This window comes from Cryptotermes secundus, unplaced genomic scaffold (genome assembly GCF_002891405.2).
Source record: "Cryptotermes secundus unplaced genomic scaffold, Csec_1.0 scaffold3651, whole genome shotgun sequence".
NCBI lineage: Eukaryota > Metazoa > Arthropoda > Insecta > Blattodea > Kalotermitidae > Cryptotermes > Cryptotermes secundus.
In genome coordinates, this window is record NW_019728599.1 from 85,418 (window position 1) to 107,409 (window position 21,992).

General features: G+C 40.5%; 2 protein-coding genes across 4 annotated transcripts in view; both read left to right on the plus strand.

Moving 5' to 3' along the window:
* The window catches only part of LOC111865310, a 41,258-nt gene extending 35,733 nt beyond the window's left edge, over window positions 1-5,525 (plus strand). For both annotated transcript variants that reach the window (XM_023853218.2, XM_033751771.1), the window contains 2 exons: window positions 1,706-1,873; window positions 4,436-5,525. In XM_023853218.2, coding sequence (XP_023708986.1) covers window positions 1,706-1,873; window positions 4,436-4,637 — 370 coding nt within the window. In that variant the 3' untranslated portion in view covers window positions 4,638-5,525. The remainder of the gene's footprint in view (window positions 1-1,705; window positions 1,874-4,435) is intronic.
* A 5,448-nt stretch (window positions 5,526-10,973) lies between these two features.
* Window positions 10,974-21,992, plus strand: part of LOC111865309 (AMP deaminase 2) — a 117,909-nt gene continuing 106,890 nt past the window's right edge. Inside the window, exon 1 of one of the 2 annotated variants that reach the window (XM_023853213.2) lies at window positions 10,974-11,222. In XM_023853213.2, the coding sequence (XP_023708981.1) occupies window positions 11,030-11,222 (193 nt within the window). In that variant the 5' untranslated portion in view covers window positions 10,974-11,029. The remainder of the gene's footprint in view (window positions 11,223-21,992) is intronic. The other variant, XM_023853215.2, reaches the window with a different exon arrangement.

The window sequence follows — 21,992 nt, forward strand, 5'->3', positions numbered from 1 at the left end:
GTTGTGGAATGTGGTTTTATCGCATCATATTACAAGGTATTCACATACACTTACACAGATCCACATCATCCCTCAAAATAATTGCTGCTGGCCACTTTGCAAGTCTGCCAACGTTGATATTATCTTGTTAAACAGGAGATATATACAGGCAGAATTCGTTCAAACATGCCTCGTGATCTTGTGGAACATAGTGAATTCAAGCAATCATATGTGTTAATGGGTTGCCATTATAGTATATGTACATTTAGCGGCCTCCGTATTTTAGGGGTAATGTTCCCACCTCAGGACTCAAGGTACGCGGGTTCAAACCCGGCGGAGGTCGTGGAATTTTTAAGGGTGGAAAAATTCAGGGAACAAGTCCTCTGGGGGGTACTTTAAGCCATGGGTCCCATGTTTTAGATTTACGGCACGTAAAAGATCCTCGTGTGTCTAGGAGACCTCTGAGCAAAATTAGGCAAAATATTTCCCGCCCAAGTAGTTTCCAATGCCTCCGGTAGATGGGGAACTTATCAGGTAGCAATGCCAGTAGAGGGCCGACCTCGCTGGCAGAAAGGGGAGAGTTATCGGGTACCACTGCCAGTAGAGGGCCGACCTCGCTGGCAGAAAGGGGAGAGTTATCGGGTACCACTACCAGTAGAGGGCCGACCTCACTGGCAGAAAGTGGAGATAGCGGGCACCATTATCGGTAGGGTATGGCGACAGTAGAAATTAAAAGGGGGACGTACAATAGACTATTAGTCGCGATGCATGGGGAAACCCACCCCCTCTATACTGAATAACTGAATATGTACATTTACAGTGAATAACTGGATTATTTTGTCTGTTTAAACTCTAAAGCTGTTTTAATTCAGGATGTATTGGTTCAATGATTTTTGGAATGTGTAATGACAGCATCTTGGTTCCAAGAGTATGTGGACATGATTTTATAGAATTTATCTCTATGGACTTGGTATGTTGTTTGAAGAACAGCTTTCAAATTTATATGAAGTGATTTGCACTTACATTATGGTACATAAAGTGGAAGTGAAGAAGAAAAGTTAGAAATCTGCAAAATATGTTCAGTAAGTTGCTTAACCAAGGAGAGACTGAAGAGCACTGTGTCTACAGTGTGGCTAACTTCCCATGGACATTTATGAAACTCCACAAATATATATGCAGAAATTAAACTCAATATAGTGAAAGATCAATTGAATAAAACATTAGAAAAACTGAATGATGATCCAGCATCAAGATAATTATCCTATGGTTCGCATTATGCTTTCATTACAGCCACTTCTTGCAGAGAGGTATTGTAAAGCTAAAACTTTCATTAAATTTCATTAACTAAGTAATGTAAAACTATGTGATGAAGGAAAAATTTCAATCTTACACAGTGCTTGAGGTGGAATGAAAATAGAACCGGGATGGTTTTCCCCTTTTAATTCATAGACATATTGTACATTGCATTTACTGCCAAAGAAGTAACGGGATGCTTTTAAGCCATTTAGAAAAGAACCGGAATGCCATCCCGCCGCATCCCGCCCCACCTCAAGCCCTGATCTTACATCATCAGAGTTGTTATGCGTAGAACTTTTTATTTCAATAATTGCAAATTGGAACATAAAATTGTCCCTTACTTCTGTCTACCTTCCACTTCTCTTTCATCCTTCTTTTTTGACACAGATATTGACAGGGTTAAATATGCAAGCATGCATTTTATTTTCAGAAAGCTGCTTGTCGCTGATTACATTCAGAAATGCGAGTCAGAAATGGAGAAAATCAAGAGCAACATTGAGCATCTCAATGAGCAGGAAGCACGTTGGCAGAAATTGGAAAACTACATTAGACGTTCATTCCAACTGCAGCACAACTGCTTGGATGAAATGGCAGAATGGTAGGTTTCTGCTGGGAAAGATTAATATGCAACTTCTGAAAAAATACACAGAAAAAATGTTAAATACTAGTGTATAGACTGTTGAAATTTCACAGGGAAATTGTTAAAATGAAATCTTGTCAAATATGCCTAAGGTCAGTAATTTACAAAGTTATGGAAAAAAGATGTATTTATATGAACTAAAGTAAATGTCTGGCTGTATTGGGGTCAGACGAGAGCCCTGGACTTCCTGTCCCTGCATTATAGGGCTCAGCTACTTGGTATCTACTGCTAAGAGGAAGCAGCAAAAATTTCTCAGTGGCCTCTGGCAAGGGGTCCATTGAGGGTGAGGTTGATAGAGGTCTTTTGAGCAACAGGGAGAAGAACTGAACTGGCTAGCAGAAGAAGTAGGCCAGGAAGAAGAAGACTGTCCTTAAGGAAACTGAAGGTTTTGCTGGAGCTTGGTTGTGGGTCCAGCTGGGACCAGTGGTGGGGACTAAGTTGTCCGTATCAGCAAATGAAAGAGGGTGGCTGGCATTGTCCTGCTGTCAGTGTTCCAACAGAAGAAGACCTCCTCCCAGCCTCTGCTGCTGTAAAGAAACAGCCAAATGCTCAGGGGTTTTGGTAGGGGTCCATTCAGGGTGAGATTAAAAGAGACCTCTTGATGCAGGTGAGTAGCCTGATGATCAAGAAGAAGAAGGAGGAGAAGGGGGCCAGGTAAAGGGAGGCTCTTCTCAAGGAAACTGAGGCTGACTGGAGTTCTGTTATGGGTCTATCAGGGTTCAGCGGCTGCGCCATAGCTCAAGTGGTTAGTCGCTGGCTTCCCACTGCGGCGGCCCGGGTTATCTCGGGTCTGGTCAAGTGGGATTTGTGGTGGACAAAGTGGAGCTGGGGCAGGTTTTCTCCGAGTACTTTGATTTCCTCTGCCTTCATTCCATAAAATTCGCCATCCTCATAATCACCTGGGGCAGACTACAATAGGCCAATCAATGGCTGCTGTGCCGAGTGGACCCAGTTGGACTCCACCCCCCACTAAGCAAATCAGGGGTCAGTAATGGGAACTCTCCTGTTCCTGGCATGCATAACAGATTGTAGCTGGAGGTATTTCACCATCAGTAGTCCATGAGAAGAACACCTCTCCCCCTTCCTTACATCAGTGGGTTGTTTGCTCCTCTGCTGCTGTAAAGAAGCAGCAAAATCTGTTAGAGACTTTGGTGAGATTCCATTAGAAGTTCGACTGAAAGTGAAAGGCAAATAGCCATACCATCAAGAAGAACTTCCAACAGAAGAAGTGAGTGAGGAAGAAAAAGGCTTTCCTCAAGGAAACTGAGAGGTCAGTTGCTAGTCCGTCCAGGACCACTGTTAGAGGTTGTGCTTCATCTATCAGTGACTGGGATACCTCACTGCCAATTGTCCAGTGAAAGAAGATTTTCTGTCAGTTGTGGCTTTGCCTCTAACACACTGCCTAATGTGAGAGCTGTAACAGGAGTGGATATGTGTCTGCTGGAATGCAGTTACCAAATGCATTCTTTAGAATTTTGCTCTCTTCTTTGATTTACTTATTCCAGATACAAATAATGTGTGGAAAGGAAACTACATATTATAACATAGATGGGCATTCTGTATTCCGTATTGAGGGGGTGGGTTTCCCCATGCACTTAGACCGGTTACTGGTCCATTGTGCGTCCCCCTTTAATTTCTACTGTCTCCATACCCTACCAGTACTGGTGCTTACTATCAGCCCCTTTCTGCCATCAAGGTTCCAACCTCTTACTGGCAGTGGTATCTAATAGTTAGTCCCTTTCTGTCAGCGAGGTCCCCCCTCCTCTGGCAGTGGTACCTGATACTTCCCCCATCTACCGGAGGAATTGGGAACTAGTTGGGCGGGAAACATGGCCTGATTTTGCTCAGAGGTCTCCTAGAGACATGAGGTTCTTTTATGTGCCGTAAATCTACGACACGGGACCCACGGCTTAAAGTCCCTCCTGGAGGACTTGTTCCCTGAATTTTTCCGCCCTTAAAAATTCCACGACCTCCGCTGGGTTTTTGAACCCGCGTACCTTGAGTCATGAGGTGGGAACGTTATCCCTAGACTATGGAGGCACCTTAGATGGGCATAATTATTTGCTTTGTTAAATATCCACCATTTAAGTCATGTTTTAAATCTTAATGATGTGTTTATATGTATCATATGCTTTATGTCATGCCTCTGTGCTATGAGACATTTTAGAAATGTACAGGTATTAAAGTTTGAAATGAAATTCATGTATATTCAGAATTGTCGTGGCATAACAAATATTAAATAGAAACTTCTCATCTCCTTTAAACTGCTTTAATCCAATATACAATTTAGGAGATGAAACATATTGATAGGTATGATCTCCTTGTGCATTCGCTATATGCATAATATGCATATGCATATGCATAATACTGAACAATTACATATGTACTAATTAAGTGAAGCAGAGAATGACTGAGATACTGACAGAATTTTATGAATTAAAAGGAATAATAATATCATTCACCAGACATGGAGCCATTTGATTTCTTAAGATTGTCATTTATTTCTCTCTTATCTTACAGCAAAACCTGCCTTAGCAACTCTCACCATTATTTCAATAAGCAATGGCAGAAACTGGAGAGAGATCAGCGGTCTTTGCCTTTAGTGGAGACAGACCTGAAGCAACAGCTGCATGAATTGATGGTAAAGAAACTGGAGGAAGAGAACAAGAATGATGTTATTAAACTCAGAGTCAGATTACAAGCTATTCTTGGTTTCATGTAAGATGTATGTTAAAAATCACACTTTCTTTTACAGTTGGAAGTTCTCCACAAAATATCTAGACTCCTTTAATATTAATTTCTTTCTAGACATGCCATAGTGAGACACATACAAAAGTTGAGTTTTAAAAATTAAACATATCCCTGTTTTTCTGGGATATTCACTTAATGTCAAACTGGTGAGGAGATTGTAATGCACAACTAGCATATTTATTTTCACTCACCAGTGAGGGGGTTAAAATTGTTCCTATAAGGAAATATTCCTGTACTTCTTTGTTATTAAGTAAAATGTCATAGATTCACAAACATACTATGTTACTTCTTTATGTTGTTAGCCTCACTAAAATGGGTAGAGGATGGCATTTATTGCTGTCTATCATAGATTTGTAGAATACTGATTGTAGATTTTTACATGCAAGTGTCAGATTGTAGCAGTGAAATTCACTGGACTATAGCACACTTTATTATGGGTCAGAATTTGGTACCCTGGTGAAAGGAAACTTCACCTGTCTTTGATGATGTCACTACTTTAAGTCTTAACATTTTTTCCAGTTTCTTCTGTTCTTAACACTTATTTTGTATTTTCATGTCAGGATTGGGATAATATTATAAATTGTTTCAAGAAATAGAATTTACATGAGTACAAATTAATGCCTAACTCATATGTCCCTGGTGTACATTTGTAGTCCATCTTTACGTTGTTTTGTCGTTACTGTTCACATCTTATTTGCTTATAATAGAACCATGTTTTGAATGTTATCCTCAGAATACTGTTTTCCTGAACAGTCTTTCACATCTTATTCCTCTGTCTGTTGCTCTCAATATAGAATGGTCAGACATGTGCTTTTGTTCAAATAAAAAATATATATCCAGTCTCTTTCAAACAAGAACATTGATGTGACAAGTAATGTCTGGTAGATATTATGAAGGGACCTAATGGTCTAAGAGAACTCATTGCATATTTTTTCTGCATTATTATGCCATCTCTCACATTTAACAAAGTCAGAATTTTGCAAATGTGGTTCATGGTTTTCATTAAGTCCTCAGCCAGCCATCATTTTGATTGTTGCCATACCATGGAGTCCTAGCAGACAGACCAGAGTGCTTATAATAAATGTTCCTTAAATTTCCTATACATGTTATATCAGTTACATGCTAGGCAATAAAGAAATTTACAGTGGAATGAACATGTTAGAACTACCAGGAAACTGTTGAGTCACCTGGTTGTACCACACATGTAGTCCTTTTTATAGCATAATTCCATTATTAACTGGGCTGAAACATTATACCTATTTGAGTTCATTCAACATAAATTATATTTACGATTTATTAACCGCTGTCAGTGATTCTAATATTCTGCATAGATCCACTCTGTTTCAGTTGTAGGTACTTTCCACAACTTTTAAGTGCAATATTTAAATGCTGGCTTATAAACTAATGGCCAAGAGTTTAAACTGCTTTTAAATGCCCCTAGAGCAAAGTTACAGAACTTGAACTGTATTTATTACAATTTTAAGCTAGATACTCCAAATATAAATTGAATTATTAATGACTCAATTTAAATGTTATAAAATTTTTTAAATAAACTTTCTTTATATATGATGATTAGTTTATGATTCTTTATACTCGTGATTTTTTCATGTTTCATTTTATTATTATTCAGAATAATATAAATAATTCTAGACTTAGCTAAGAAAAGTGACAGAAACTTTTGAAAACAACTGTACGTAGTGTTTTTTGAAACTTAGATTGTAAATTATGACATCTGCTTGCTATATTGTTTAAAACTCAATCTTCTCTGACCAAGAAGCATTCAAGGTCAGCTCCCATGGCAACACATTTACTAACGGCCTCATTTCTGCTGTGAGTTTTACAATTAGAAAGATTTTATTGCTTAGATGCTGGGCTGAATGTTTTCAAAGTAGGCAGGTAGCCGTAATACATCTCAGCCAGATTTGGTATGTTGCAATCCAAGACAAAATTTAGCTCAACTGTCACATATTACTACAATATAGGAAAAACGCTTCATCGAATCCTCAGTATTAGTACCAAAATGTGGTGGTTGCTCGAAGATGACATTGAACTAATATTTGACAGCAAGTTAAATGACTGAGGAAGACTCAGATAAAGCAGGAGAAGGAGAATTAGGAAGATGTCATGGCAAAAGAACTCCCCCATTTCACCCAACCAAGAGGTGTTCAAGTAAAATCAGTTATTGGGCAAATGAACAGGGGGATGTTTATGACTGTGACAGTCAGGGGCATGAAGACATCACCCTCACTTAAATTCTAAGGACTATTTAAAGGGAAAAAATTGGACATGACGTACCCAGTGACCTGAAAGATTGCTGCCCAATGACTGAACCGTCCTTACACCTTACTGCAGCAAAATAATGAGACACCAGAGATTCCTTCACCAAAAGAAAGCTGTGATGTGGTGTGAATGGGTGTTGGGAATATTCAGAAAGAAGAAGCAAGATTCCTTCACCAAAAGAAAGCTGTAATGTGGTGTGAATGGGTGTTGGGAATGTTCAGAAAGAAGAAGAAGATTCCTTCACCAAACGAAAGCTGTGATGTGGTGTGAATGGGTGTTGGGAATATTCAGAAAGAAGAACCTTCACCAAAAGAAAGCTGTGATGTGGTGTGAATGGGTGTTGGGAATATTCAGAAAGAAGAACCTTCACCAAAAGAAAGCTGTGATGTGGTGTGAATGGGTGTTGGGAATATTCAGAAAGAAGAAGCATCTTGCTAAATATGTATGCAGTAGAAAAGAATTATTTCCCATGTTTCATGTGCCATACTCCACAGTATTACCAGATGGACATGTTTATACAATTTAGAGACCACATAGGGTTAGACAAGTAGTTAAAGGTTATTCATCTACTCTCTTAGTCAGTGGAGTTTCTTGGTAATTCACGACTGAACTGTGGATTAGCAGTCTACTGGTCTGTAAGGTCTTTTATTGTATTAGGTAGTCTTCCAGTGACTTGCAGGAATTGATTGTTTTAAATTATTTCCAATTTTGTTACTCTTCATTGTAGATTAAAATCTTGGTTATCTGGTATTCAAGCATGTGGAACTCTCATGCACCTAGCAAACATTCAGAAAAATGTAGTGTTTGTATAAAGATATTCAAAAACAAATTATGATATGCATATGAGTATGTTCACCTGCCATGCTGTAGTTCTGGCCACCACTAGTAACACTCTGTATTGTACTCCCTCATGCAGATGCCATTACAATAGAACCTAGCTGAATATAAGATCATGTTACAGGATGTATCCAAAATCTTTCACTCATTAATCCATTCTCACCTGGAAAGACTCCCATGCAAGAAGTAAAGTAAGAATATGTTTTTTCGACTTCTTATTAGGTTCATGTGAGAGTTTCTTTCATGCAAATGGCAGATTTGTAAATATATCATTCCCTATATATACCAGATAATGGGGAGTATACTGTATTGCACAGTATTTGATACTGTAAAGATAAACAATGAAACTGTTTTGTTCAGTTAAACCTCTATTTTTCTATTCTTTATTCCTCCAGGTTTTAACCCAGTCATAAGTCTGGATGTACATTTATATGTAAGTGAAAGTGCGCTGAGCAGGGGTCACATATACATGTTATATTTTAGCATCCTGTTACACTGATTCATGTCCATGGTTTATGCTAACCATCTTACAGTGTATACACTTTTTCACCTTATTCTTCACTTCCACACTACATGTTTCAGCACTAATGTGCCATCCTCAGGTGTCTTTATGCACGTTAAACTATTGTACTGCATGCCATGATGTCTTCATTCTAAAATGACTAAAATCTGTATTCGTCATATATGTCGATGAATTCTAAATAATAAAACTTTTCAGCAGTACAACGCATGCAGTAACAGGAGCAAAACACAACACAGAACATGATACACAAATGTATGTAGGAAGAATGCTCACATAAATGAGGATTGGCGTAATTCGCGTGTTTGAGTGCGGCATAGGATGAATCCTGAAAAGTTTTATTAATTACAATTCATCAACATATATGACGAATACAGATTTTAGTCATTTTAGAATGAAGACATCATGGCATGCAGTACAGTAGTTTAACGTGCATAAAGACACCTGAGGATGGCACATTAGTGCTGAAACATGTAGTGTGGAAGTGAAGAATAAGGTGAAAAAGTGTATACACTGTAAGACAGCATAAACCAATTACATATACATGATCATTCATCAACTTTACTTGGTCAAAAACTTGTGATTGCAACGGATTAGATGTTGTATTATGGATCAGATGTGATTATATTTACTGAACTTGTAAAAATATGGGGAAAAACAAACTGGGGTATGCCTGATGGAAAGAAACTTTAGAAATCAAATGTTAATAATGGAGAGTTTTATGTGAGAATCATGTATAAATATTTTCATCATATAACTAACCAACATCTTTGTACGTTTGGCTTGTCTCTTCTCTTTTAGAAGGGAATCCTACAGAAATTGATTTTTAAGATGTGAACTGGATAAGGTCCAGTGTGGTTGGATTTTGACATGGACGTTCAGTTTCCATAAAAGCAGGACATATTGTCACATATTAGGGGTGGCCATAGATGGTGAATGGATTTATTGACCTCTTATACACATACTACTTGACACTACAAGTAATTATAGCATTATTGCTAATCTCCACACTTTACAAATCACCACAGCACCTGCTAAACCCTTTTTCTAGTCTGCTGTCTTCACCAGCTGTTCCCTGGAAATGGCCTCTAACAGTGGAGCTTCTTCAGCTTCATGCGCTTAGGTCCTCTTGTCACAGCCATCCATGTAAAACTCATGTCAACTGTCAACTCAACTCCTGCCCCATATGCACAGTTACCCTCCATATCTGGAGGTCGTCTCCTCCCTCCGCATCCCAAGGATTTGCCATGCCCTGGTGACTAGGGACCCATCTAATATGGATCTCAATCAAACCAAGAATGTAAATATACATTTAATACATCCTTGTTGTTTTACATGCTACAAAAAAATTGCTTGAATATTAGTTTCATATTTTTCATAGATCTGTTGCCATACATTATATCAAAATTGAATTTTAAGTTTTGAAATTGTTGCTTCAATCTCATAAGTTTGTGTGTCTGCTGTGTTGTTGCTACCCATAGTAAGAAATTAAGAAGTAGTCGTGTTGGGTGTCATCTGTTGGAATAACCTTCATATCAGATTTCGTGAAAATATGTAAGTTATAAAGTTGAATGGAGAGAGTCATACAGACAGAATTTTGTTCTCATAATTCTGTTTCTTAAGAAAGTTGCATAGGCTAAAGCACATAAACTACCAGACATGAGTTTGAGGGGTGGTTGAAAAGTAAATGCAGAGAAAAATGGTATGTGTTCATCTTGACTCCAGAATTTAATGCAGAATCATAGTATTAGATTAGCTAATAAACCTTTACAGTGTGTCAGGAGTCCAAATATATTATGGCCTTCTTGGTTAAAACAGTGTTGTCTAGTAGGTGGGTAAAATTGTTTTTGAGGAACATACTGTTTCCATCTGCATAACAAAAGTATGTAGTGAAGTCAGGGAAGGAGAGATGAAGGAAACAGGTTAGAGAGGACAGGAGTGGCCAGAGTCAGGCATGAGGAAGAACAGGTATGGTCACAAAGGATTGAATGGGAAGGGGTAGGTCCTGAAAAAAAAATAATTTCAGGAGAGGAGAACAGAAGAGGTAGTACAAAAGAACTCCTTTAAGGCACATGGACAGGGCAATGGAAACCTCAAGTCCTGAAAAGGCCGACTGCTGCAGGGGTACCAATGAATGTAGATTTGAACTCAACACTAGATGAAATGAGCAGTCAGCTTCATGCCCCAGCCAGTTTGTCCAAGGGTAAGAGGCCCAAGCACGCATTAGATATGAGGGTGGGTGGGCCACAGAGTCAGGATTTTGTAGAAAAGAGAAAAATTTCTTGCACCAACCACAAATCAAACTTCGATTCTTGAACTGTCAAGCCCATAGCTCATTGCTACACAAATTGAGCTTTCCTGGTTCCTGAAAAGATGTAAAGATTATATTAAAAATTATCTTTAGTTTTCTGTTGATGTAAAGCTTTGTTTTTCAGGCCAGTGTTCAGTGACAGTGACTGCTTTTGGGTTTCATACACACCGACAATTTGCCGGCTTAAGGAACTATCGACTTTTCTTGATTGCTTTGGAAGGAGGTGGGGAGTTGTCGAGTATGGTCTGTTGTAGTTCAACTTTTCTCCGTATGCGCCATTATGCGAGTGAGACGTGACAAATAGTAAATATATCTGCTACCAGATAGCACTGCTAATGCTTTTACCCGAAAGGTCAGAAACACGGCTTGGAAATGTGTATTTTTTTATGGGAAGAGCAGGCGTGTGGTTATGTGAATGCATGATACGCGTGTTATTGTGTTAAGTACAACGGAGGTGAGTGGTAGTTTGTTGTGTGCAATGGAGGAAGCAGCTGTAGCTGCGCAAGAGTACCCTGCGGAGTTTTTACTTCTAATGCATAATGGGGACGGCGATGGTGACGGTGACAGTTCAAGTAGCCGGGTCAGCAGGGTGCATGGAGAGCGTGAAGGTACGATCCTTTTCATTCATCCCACTGTCAGATGCATGGTATAGATCGTGTCTTGTTATGCGTTCCAACTCTTTGTTCCCCTTAAAATAGCGGGTAACAGTTGCCAAATGAAATGTCAAACACGTTTCCAAATGCCGATCAGAATCGAAGGGGTGTTAAATTGGAACTGAAATATTAATGCTTACCGATTTTGCAAAAAAAAAAAAACAAACAAACAAACAAACAGTGCTAGATGTGAGGTTAGTAAAGGCGATGTGTCACCTATGCTGAAACCAAAGATCATTAATACGTAAATAATTAGTGTAGAGGCAGATGGAGGGTGCGATTTTGCGTTTTCCTAACCAGCTAGTTCCTTGGTAATGGATGCTCACACCCCAGAAACTAGATAACATTTAACAGATATTTACGCCTTTTCATAAAAATGCACCCAAACGAAAAGCACGTGTTATATATACGTGATATTAATATATGCTAAAAGTCCGTTTTTCCCTAGCAGATATTCCAACTTAAACCTTACGATCGACATGGATCAGGATTTGGAGCTGATATTGAACGAAAAGAAATAATTTTCATGTGTTCTATATAGTGTCATGTGTATAAATTGGCGTTTGAAATTATCATGTCATTATTGGCATTCGCCACATAAATACTGTAAATCGATAATCCAGTCTTCCACCCAGAAAGAGACGCACGTGTAGTTCGAGCTCGATGTGAAGACGAATGAGGGACAATGCATCCATGGGCCGTCTGTCCCTAAGAACCGGAGGGGGCTGGCCCTCACCCACTTTTGGCGTCTCGGTGTACATACTTGTATAAAATGTACGTATTTAACGAATTTTTAATTTGTTTGCGTTTATTATGGCATAAAAAGCAGTTCGATAGATTTATAATTTTATTGCATATTTTTATGACATAAGATCTTTCAAAATCCACAGAAAAATTGTTTAGGTTACAAGAAGTTTGTGGAGGGCGTTGCCTCACGGGCCGCAGCCTTAGCTCACTTTTCCAAGGAAGTTCCTTCCACTTGCTTATGGCGCTCGATAAATGTCACGCATCCCCCCCCCCACAATTCTTTTGCATTGTACGTGGGCCGTCAAATCGTGGCCCCATGTTATGTCTTAGGTGTTCGAACAGGAATTCAGCTACACCGAGGTAAAACACGATTTAACATTTTAGGATTCTTGCGTCTCTTATTTGTGTGAGATTGAATGCGAATGTGAGACCGTGTGTGTATGTCGAGTGACAGGCTGGAAGCTTATTAGAAACCTCTAAGTGCTGGACATGTAGAATAAGCAGTAATTTCAAAGACCATATTACAGCAGCAGAAAGTATATGTTTAGTATTGGCATTGAAAGGAAGGCGATGATTAGAGACGATTTCGAAGTCATTCAGTGTCACATGAACCTTTGTCTCCGTCGTTATCGAGGAGCCTGAAACAAGAATATGAGAAATGCAGTCGGTCTCTCAATGTAAATAATAGAAACAGTGCGTTCTTAGGCTCCCGAGAGGGCATTGTATATGTACCAAAGGATTAAGGTGCTTAGCCGCTGGTCAGAGGGGGCCCAGCTCCAAAGATGTCCGTGTCAACACGAAATTAACCTGTAGTTACGAAACAAAAGGCGGCACTCTGTAACATAGAACACAGTCTCTTAAAATGTGAACATTTAAATATTTTCCTGTCTTCTTTTAACTATATATATGGGTTTTCGTTCTTGGGCGCAACTGATCAGATGGTCGTGAACCGCCACAGAATGAAATAGTAATACAAAAATAGAAATGTAGGGCGCGCACAACGCAGAATTCCTATGAAGCGTTTGTCTTTTCATATATCTGCATTAGAGATCCCATTAGTATTCCCATATCATCTGTTGACAGCCATTTTTCAATTACTGTTCCGGTCTAGAAACCCGAAATTAACGGCCGTGGGGATTCGTTGCGCTGACCACGTGACACCCTCTGTCCGCTAAAGTTGGCACTAACTTCACCGACAATTGGCGGTCGCTCGGTCGGTATAATTCGCTTGTGAACTAAAGCCACGGAGTTTGTTGGTTGGTTGGTTAATGAAGTTAGAAAAATACATGGAAGTGATGGTGAACCATTGGCGCCTAGTGGTACTCTTGATTTAGTTTTGCGTAAGTAGAAGACAAACTCCGTTTTTTTGTTTCTGTTTTATGAAATGGTTGTTTAACGACGCTGTATCGAGACTGTGGCGTCTGGTGGTAGGATGAATGATGAATTGGAAAGGACTGACGCTGATCAATCTTGGTCCCTTTTATTTGACTGATTATAAATGACCGAGAACATAATTTATAATTAATTAATTAATTATTTTAAATTCAAAATGTTATATTTCGGTATTAATTGAACTTTATCATAAATGTATAATATCGTATTCTATTGTCTTTAACATGCAATGCCGTGTTAATATGGAAATTTCTTGATTTTGGCAGCGCCAAGAAGTCTGGAGTTCTGACATGAGCAGTCAATAATTTTAGTTCGGGTAGAGAAAACCAGACACGCCTACAAAAGTCAGCGAAAAAGCCATGTCAGAAATTCGTTATATTTGTCTGCGAGTGCGAACTACTCAAGGGCCATTATGTAATAGTTGCCTCGTTAATACTTCCCAATGAGAGATGGAATGGTATGTATCGGTCCGCACCGGGGAGGATTCGAATTTTTTACTCCCCAGCGTGCGAATGTGCAAACCATAAGTGCACGGACATGATCACTGCCCACTCCGAATCCTAGTACACTAAATAGATTCAGTGAACTGGATTATCAATTCAAATAAAAAACTATAATTGCACTAATTTACGTACAATAAAATAAAAGAGTATGAAGAATGCCGTCTTCTGGGATGTGGCACCGTGTAGATATTTTGTTAACCGACGTTTCGGAGGAAAGTATCGCCCCAATCTTCATGGTATAAAAAATCCGGGACCTTTGAACCAGCGTGAACAGGTGTCTGTAGACTGAGCTCACAGATTTCTTACACCATGAAGATTGGGGCAATACTTTCCTCCGAAACGTCGGTTAACAAAATATCTGCACGGTGCCTCATCCAAGAAGACGGCATCCTTCATATTCACCGCCGTGGAAACCTCAGATCTTACATACAAGAGTACGGTTTGCAGAACAGATAAGCGAACTAACATCAAGGTGAATCAACTACTCGTTTATTGGCGAATTCCGGCGTCGTTACTCTAAGTCTCATGCTAACTGACGCAGCTAGCTTCAGTATGGCTACATACTTACCTTCGTTAGTTCGTTCTATAATGACAACTTGCAGTGGCCCCGAGCTTAAATACAGTAAAACTTGGTTATAGCAACATCGGTTTCTGCGACACCTTGTCTATTGCGTCAGATATTCAATGGTACGAACTAATTCCTCATAAAGCAACTGTTTTTATACCTTGCTTAGTACGACATGCACAAATGCATCAACCTCGTATGTAACGTCATTTTCATTCCTGAATTTCTCTGATATGGACATTGAACGTAATTTAGAAAGTGTGTATTGGGCAAGTAACAGGAAACAGATGAAGATAACTGATTACTGTACTCGTATCTAGGTACAGCAAGGCACAACAATTGATGTAATCTACTGTAATTTGGTGAGTAGGCCTACCTTTAATATACAGTATTAGTGCGGTGTGTATTGTCAGTGAAAAGCGCTGTAATATGTCTTTGATATTACACATTTGGGCAATTCCGCGTTAATGTTACGTTAGTCTGTACTTAACTACGTATTTCACTAAAAAATGCAACATTTTAACTCGGTTTTTGGTAGATTTTTACGTGACTAACATAAGGCTACTGTGGAAGTGCCCATTTCGGTTACAACGACATTCGTTTATAACGACACTATTTTTAGGTCCCTTTGATGACGTTATAACCAAGTTCTACTGTAATTACACCTCCTCAGTACGCCATCCGAAGGCAGAAACAGGCGCAGCAGGGATAGCATCATTCTGACCAAGTCGATACTACAAAGGCGGGTGGAAGTGGTCGGTGTCAGGATTTGAAAGAGAGTGATCGTGGCTTAATCGAGGTACCATAGCGTCATTTACCAGGTGTTGCTGGAAAAGCCACGATAACCAGTGTCCTGGTGGACAAACAACGGTTAAGATGTGCGAAACTATTCATCCCGACCGGCCTAGAATATTCGGGACGACAAAAAAAAACGGTAACGCTATCCCTATAACAGACCATGAAGGCCCAAAGGGTTGTGAGACGTCGAGGCCGCCACATTTTCTGTAGACAGTCGGCTCACAAATGGCAGTAAGGTAGTCAGTCTTTTATTAACAGATACATAGGAGCTACGTCGATTAAATAATGACGCGGATTGCATTGCGTAACAGTTCTGCCACGTTCGCTCTTTTATTTCCTCTAATCAGCGTAAGAATCCCGTCTCCTGATTGTCTCGAGAACCTCAAGACTTAGAGACAACGATCTTTGGCCACAGTCTAGAATGGGAACATTTCTCGTTGCCACACATGTTGGCAGTTCAGCTCGAGTTGGGCGCCCAACGGGAAGCATCCGTTTTTCTGGTTCAACTTTTAACCCGTATTTGAATGTGTCAACAAATTTTAGTAACATTCTATGGAAAGAAAATCAATTCAGCAGTTGTTGACTACGGATGGACGGGCAGACACACAGAAACTAATGGGCATATTTTTACAACTTTACATTATGAACGTCCCAGGAAGATGACTCATATCCCTGTTTTTAAACACCTGAGGCAATTGAGTGGACTTTGTTCTGCTTGATATTTCTTTTTCCCTTCAGTTTTTATAGTTATTCTGTTTCAAATTCCGAAGGAAGTGCGGTTATCGACAGCAAATTGACAAGGAATCCGTGCTCAATGTATATGTGCAATCCGAAAATTGAATTCGGAATGGAAGCGTCCCCTGTCCCCCCGGGCAGAATTGATGTAACTGTCTCAAACATTTTCGTGAGAATAATGCTGGACGTTCTTTTTGCCTGCATATACTTCATATTCCACAGACAAATGACGAAATGTTACTACTTTATTGACTTGTGTTGAGTAAAGGCAAGGAAGCATTGTTTTGTACCGCTGTCGACTTTCCAGCAAGTTGCCATATCAAGGCTGTCCGTTCGCCTTTAGCTTATTCACGTCAACAGAAATGGAAGTACAGCCATATGAACACGTAAGCCGTGGTTAATTCTAATCCTGGAGATGTCTTAGAGCCTACTGTACTGTACAGTACGACCGGCTGCTCGTAGGAACATTGTGAGGCGTTGTGACGCACGATTGGAACTTGACGCAACATCCGGTTTATTCCTGGAGATATCCAACCATGCATCAGGAAGAGATCCTGGAGCGAACGAGTGCACTTCGTGATAGGTACGACGTTAATGTACCCGGGTCTAAAGAGCGAAAGGACACGGCAACAAAAGAAAAAAGTAGATATTGTCGCGTGTATTAGTGACTCGTAGACGGTATTTGGATTGGTGAATCAATTTATTGGATACTCGCGGGTCGTAACTACAATTAATTATAACACTCTGAAGATTACTGTAACTGTAACAAATAAAGCCTTCAACGTCTGCTTACACTAAGCGTTGCTATGAATGAATGAATGAATGTACAAGGAGTGGGCCCTCTTTGCCCTTACACCGCGACCACAGTGATCTAGTGCCTCCCATTTTGATTATTGCCTCAGCAATCCTGCACTTCGAATGAAGCGCAGGATTTTGTACGTGAAAATGTCGAAATAGTCACTTGGTTCCATAAAATATTGACCCAAGTGACGTAATCTTAACTAAGCTAAGTCCTCACATTCACACAGGATACGTGTGGCTGTTTCATTTTCTTCTTGACACCTCTCACAAGTTGGTCTATTACTTAGTCCCAGTTTGAAGAGGTGTCCTTTGAGGTGACAGTGTCCTGTAAGTAGTCCCACCAGCCATCGTAGCTGGTTCCTGTTTAACTTCAACAGTTCCTTCACTCTTTTAGCTGAGGGTCCTCGTATGAGTCCCTTTGCTTGCCTGAGTCCAGTCAAGGATCCCCAGTATTTCTTGCGATTCATATTTGTCCAGTCCCTAACTGCCTGTCTGGCAACTCCTATAGAGATGCCACAGGCTGGTTCAGGTCCTATGAACGGATGTTCAGCTCCAATCTTGGCCAATTGGTCTGCTGTTTCGTTTCCAGCAATACCCTCGTGCCCCGGCACCCATATCAGTTGTACCCTGTTATGTCTGGCCAGTTCCATGAGGGTTTGGTGGCAATCCCAGACAAATTTTGAGTTGGACGACCGAGGGGTCGGAGTTCGAATCCTTTCTTTTTATTGCTAGTGGGGTGGGACTAAGTCCCTTGTACCCAGGCCACTTCTGGTCTAGTACCAGCCTCAGATGACAGGTGAGGGTGATTGTGGAGCAATTGGTGGAAAGAAGACTGGCAGGGGAAACCGAAGTACTCGGAGAAAACCTGCCCTAGCGCCACTTTGTCCATCACAAATCCAATTTGGCCAGACCCGGGATCGAACCCGGGCCACCGCGGTGGGAAGCCAGCGACTAACCGCTTGAGCTATGGCGCGGCCCTAGAGTTCGAATCCTAGTAGAGTCAAGAATATTCTCTTCTCCACGTCGCCCAGACCGACTCTGGGGTTCACCTAACCTCCTATCCTGTGGGTAATGGGGGCCGTTTCCCTGGGAGTAAAGCGGCAGGTATGAGGAGCTGATCACTCCTCCAGGGAGTCCTACCGCCTGTAACATGATCATGAATCTGAAAATCAGAGGTCAGGGCCCAAGGGGCTATAGAGCCAGTGAAGAATAAAAGTGGCAAGGGCGTGAAGCTTCAGTTAGTGCCGAGTTCAAGAAAATGTGGATCTGTGCATCCATTCCACCATACGCCTTCACGGCCCAGTGCTTAATTACTTAAGGACAGGGACAATTTTACCTTATGTCTGTCATTTCATTCATTTAATGCTTTTTGGTTTGAATATGTAAACCATGTAAATGCCATGTTTTGAAAAAGTAATTTTAAACCACGATACTTTTTAGATTGCCCAGAACTTACTTTGGGTCTCCATACCCCAGGTCATGGATGCAGTACAAGTAAATTATCGACTTCGTGTTTGCTGGAACTGAGAATAATGAACTCGTAAATTTGTCACACTGCCGATATTGTTTGCGTTGCTTGTGCTCCCAGTTATTCGCGTGCTACAGCTGGAGTAGGTACACGTATATGATTTCACGCATCTTGCAGCTGTGAAGTGGCGCTCTTTATTTCGCCCATGGAAGCCGCTAGTTTTCATCTTATATTTAGAATCTGTTTCAGACTGCCAACCCGAAACAGATTGCGGATATTATAATTAGAATTTATATCTGCGATGAAATGACTACATGAGTTTTAGAAAGGAGTGAATTCTTTAGTGTGTTTTTTGTGTTGTTTTGACGCAGTAAATAAAATGAAGGCATAATGACAGTGAAACTGAACTCGTGATACTTTTGGCATGTTCGTCTGCCGGTCACATTTTGCTTGTCCAAACTTCCAAACGGATTCATAATGAAATATAAATGTTGTAAGATTTGAGGCTTTCACGGCGATGACTATGAAGAAAGCAGTCTTCTGGGATTTGGCACCGTGTATATGTGGTGTTAACCGACGTTTCGGAGGAACGTATCGCCTCCATCTTCAGGGTAGAAGAAAAAATATNTCAGGAGATTGTCATTTTGGTCCGCATCGGTACAGTATTAGGCCATTTTTTATATGGAACTGAAATTTGCAGTTTCCTTCGTCATGGAATATGTTGTGGCATAAAATGTCTCATAAACGTGTACAACTCCTGTCCATAAATAATGCGTAATAATGGCCAAACGTCCGGCCATACAAACCTGTTTCTCACAAACCGCACGTTTGAGAGGAAACGTAAATGTTAAATATAAAGCATGTTCCTGATGGAGAGAGAGACTCCAGGAAAACGGTTAGCTTTGCTGCTATGTACATGTGCTTGAATCAGACTGAATTATTTTACCCGTGCATTCCTTCATAAGGAAAACATTAGAACCACGACAATGTGTACGGAACTTCCATTGTATTTATGCTAATCATGATAATGAAGTGTGTTCTGAAGGCCGCAAAAGACGCGTTTGAAACCAAGAACGTAGAGCCATTAAAGGTATTTTTAGAACCAATGACAGAATGGCGCGACATATCCGCGCATAGACGTACTGCAGTGACCAGACCTCACATCCACACATACGTACAAGACAGAGGTTTAAAACTCTGAAGTTGCACAATTTCCGGGTAACGAATTGTCCAGTGGTAACACGTTGAGTGAACGCAAGTTATGTAGTAGGTCATGAACGGGCGAGCAGTCTATTGTTTCAGTGTATTTTGTCCTCTGAGTGGATATATTGATAATAATTTGTTGTGGACATGTGAACTGTGAATAGCCCTACTGCAGAAGGGAGTCTGTGTACGATTGACTCTTTGCGTCTGTTGTCCATGGAGGATGGAGTTGAACGTCGTCCTCGAGAGTACAGAAGCTTTCTCACTTTAAGAAATGATTAAACTTCCGGTTGATTTCTTCTTCCTCCTCCTCCTTTCGTAGTAGACCCCCTGGTTTATTTTCCGTCAGAATCAATCTGGACTGTGGATCTTACAGAGATCCGGTAAGACTCATTGGATGGGTGATCATCCCTGTCGCAAGGCCAGTACATACGCAGGACAACACAAACACAGAAGAAACGCGGGCAGACATCTATGTCTTGAGTGGGATTCCAACCCATTATCCAAGTGTTTTGAGCTAACGAAGAAACTTCATCCATTAGACCACGACAACTGTGATCGGCCCGTTCAATTATAAACGGTTGTTACTCTAGTTCTGTGTATTAGCCGAATGTTCGTCCGACCGTGCCACCATGTTTCTTCAAAAGGGCGCATCATAGAAAATGGCAATAAACACAAAATATTGGTCTCGCAGAGATAGTTCTACTAGCATCGTTAAATTTGTTGTCAAATTCGTGGGTTCGAATCCAAATTGCTTTTTTTCTTACATTGTTTCATACACAAGAATAGATAGCATTGGGATAGTGATGACAACGACTATGTACTTGGCCAATGGCCGTCTGAAGAGCGAACAACGTATTTTAGACTGTTTGCAGTTTTTTATTGTTCTTAGTGGTGTGAGAATGAGTCCACTTGGTACAGCGACCACTACTGGTCTGTTGTACCAGCCATAGACGATAGATGATGATGATTGTGAAGCAGTTGGTGGAATGAAGATTGGCAAGGGAAACCGAAGAACTCGGAGAAAACCTGCTCCAGCGCCACTTTGTCCACCACAAATCCCACATGACCAGACCCGGGCTCGAACCCGGGCCGCCGCGGTGGGAAGCCAGCAACTAACTGCTTGAGCTATGGCGCGGCCATGTTTACAGTTTCTTCTCAGTTTTTATTCAACACGAGAGCTACCGTTTGCATAGAACTGTTTTTCGATTGGATGTTAATTGGTACACATAAAATCGTCTACTTTTCCTTGCCTTTTCATTTTATTTCTAATATCGAGAACTTGTTAAAGATTTTCTATACGTTCTAAGTATAATCGATTTCTGGTTGCTGGGATAGCATTTTGTCCGATTGAGCCATGTATCTGCATTATCATAGTAGGCAGCCTTGCCGAACAGAAGTCCTTTGTGATCAACTAGAAATTCCATATGTCAATATTCATTTCCATTGTTATGTTGATAACGGGCTCTAATGACTGTCTGATGATATGCTGATCTGATGGTGACGCACTCTCGAAGATACTGTAACCAGCATAATATACATTCCTTTCTTGAGATTGAGAACCCGAGCTCTTGACGTCTTTGTGCTTCTGTGTATGTTCACGCATTTAGCGTATGAACCAGTTTATCGATATTTTCTAAACTGGGGTATACCAAAACAGACTCCCCCCCCCCCAACGCCATGGCAGAGTCGCTTAATCCAAATTTCTGAAATGATGCATGTTAATGTGTAGTATCTGGGAAGCCCTTTTGTTTGTTAACATAAAACAACGAAAGTAACGGACGCAGGAAATATATGTTTATCTTTCGCTTTGATGACGTTTACTGCGGAAACATTCGAGTTACGCATGTAACAGTTTTTACTCGGATATACACGTACATTAAACATGTTTACGCATTGTGTACGAAATACTCTTCTTATTTGTATAAGTCAACATATACAGATATGGCGACGGTGCGAAACTTTGAGGTTATGTCTGAAACATGTTGCATAGACAAAATCTGTAATAAGTTCCTCCAGAAATGCAATAATAATAATAATAATAATAATAATATAAACCGCCTCTGCCGTCTAGTGGCCAGAGTTCCTGGCTACAGATCCAGAGGCCCGAGTTCGATTCTCTGCGCTACCAGATTTTCTGAGAAGTAGTGGGTCTGGATAGGGATCCACTAAGCCTCGTGAGGATAATTGAGGAGTTATTTAAAGGAAAAAGCGGTTCCGGTCTATAAAACCGAAATTAACGGCCGTGGAGATTCGTTGCGCTGACCAAGCAACATCCTCTATCCACTAAAGTTGGCACTGACTTCGCCGACAAGTGGCGGTCGCTTCGTCGGTATAGTTCGCTTGCGGACTACAGGCCACGGAGTTTTTTGTATAATAATTTATAATATAGATGTATGTATTTATAATTGCAAGCATTAACACATGGGCTAAGCGGCATTTCTTCTCGAATTATAAATTTTCATTCTCTGCATACAACATGCAACAGCGTAAGATTCGTAGGTCTGTTGGTC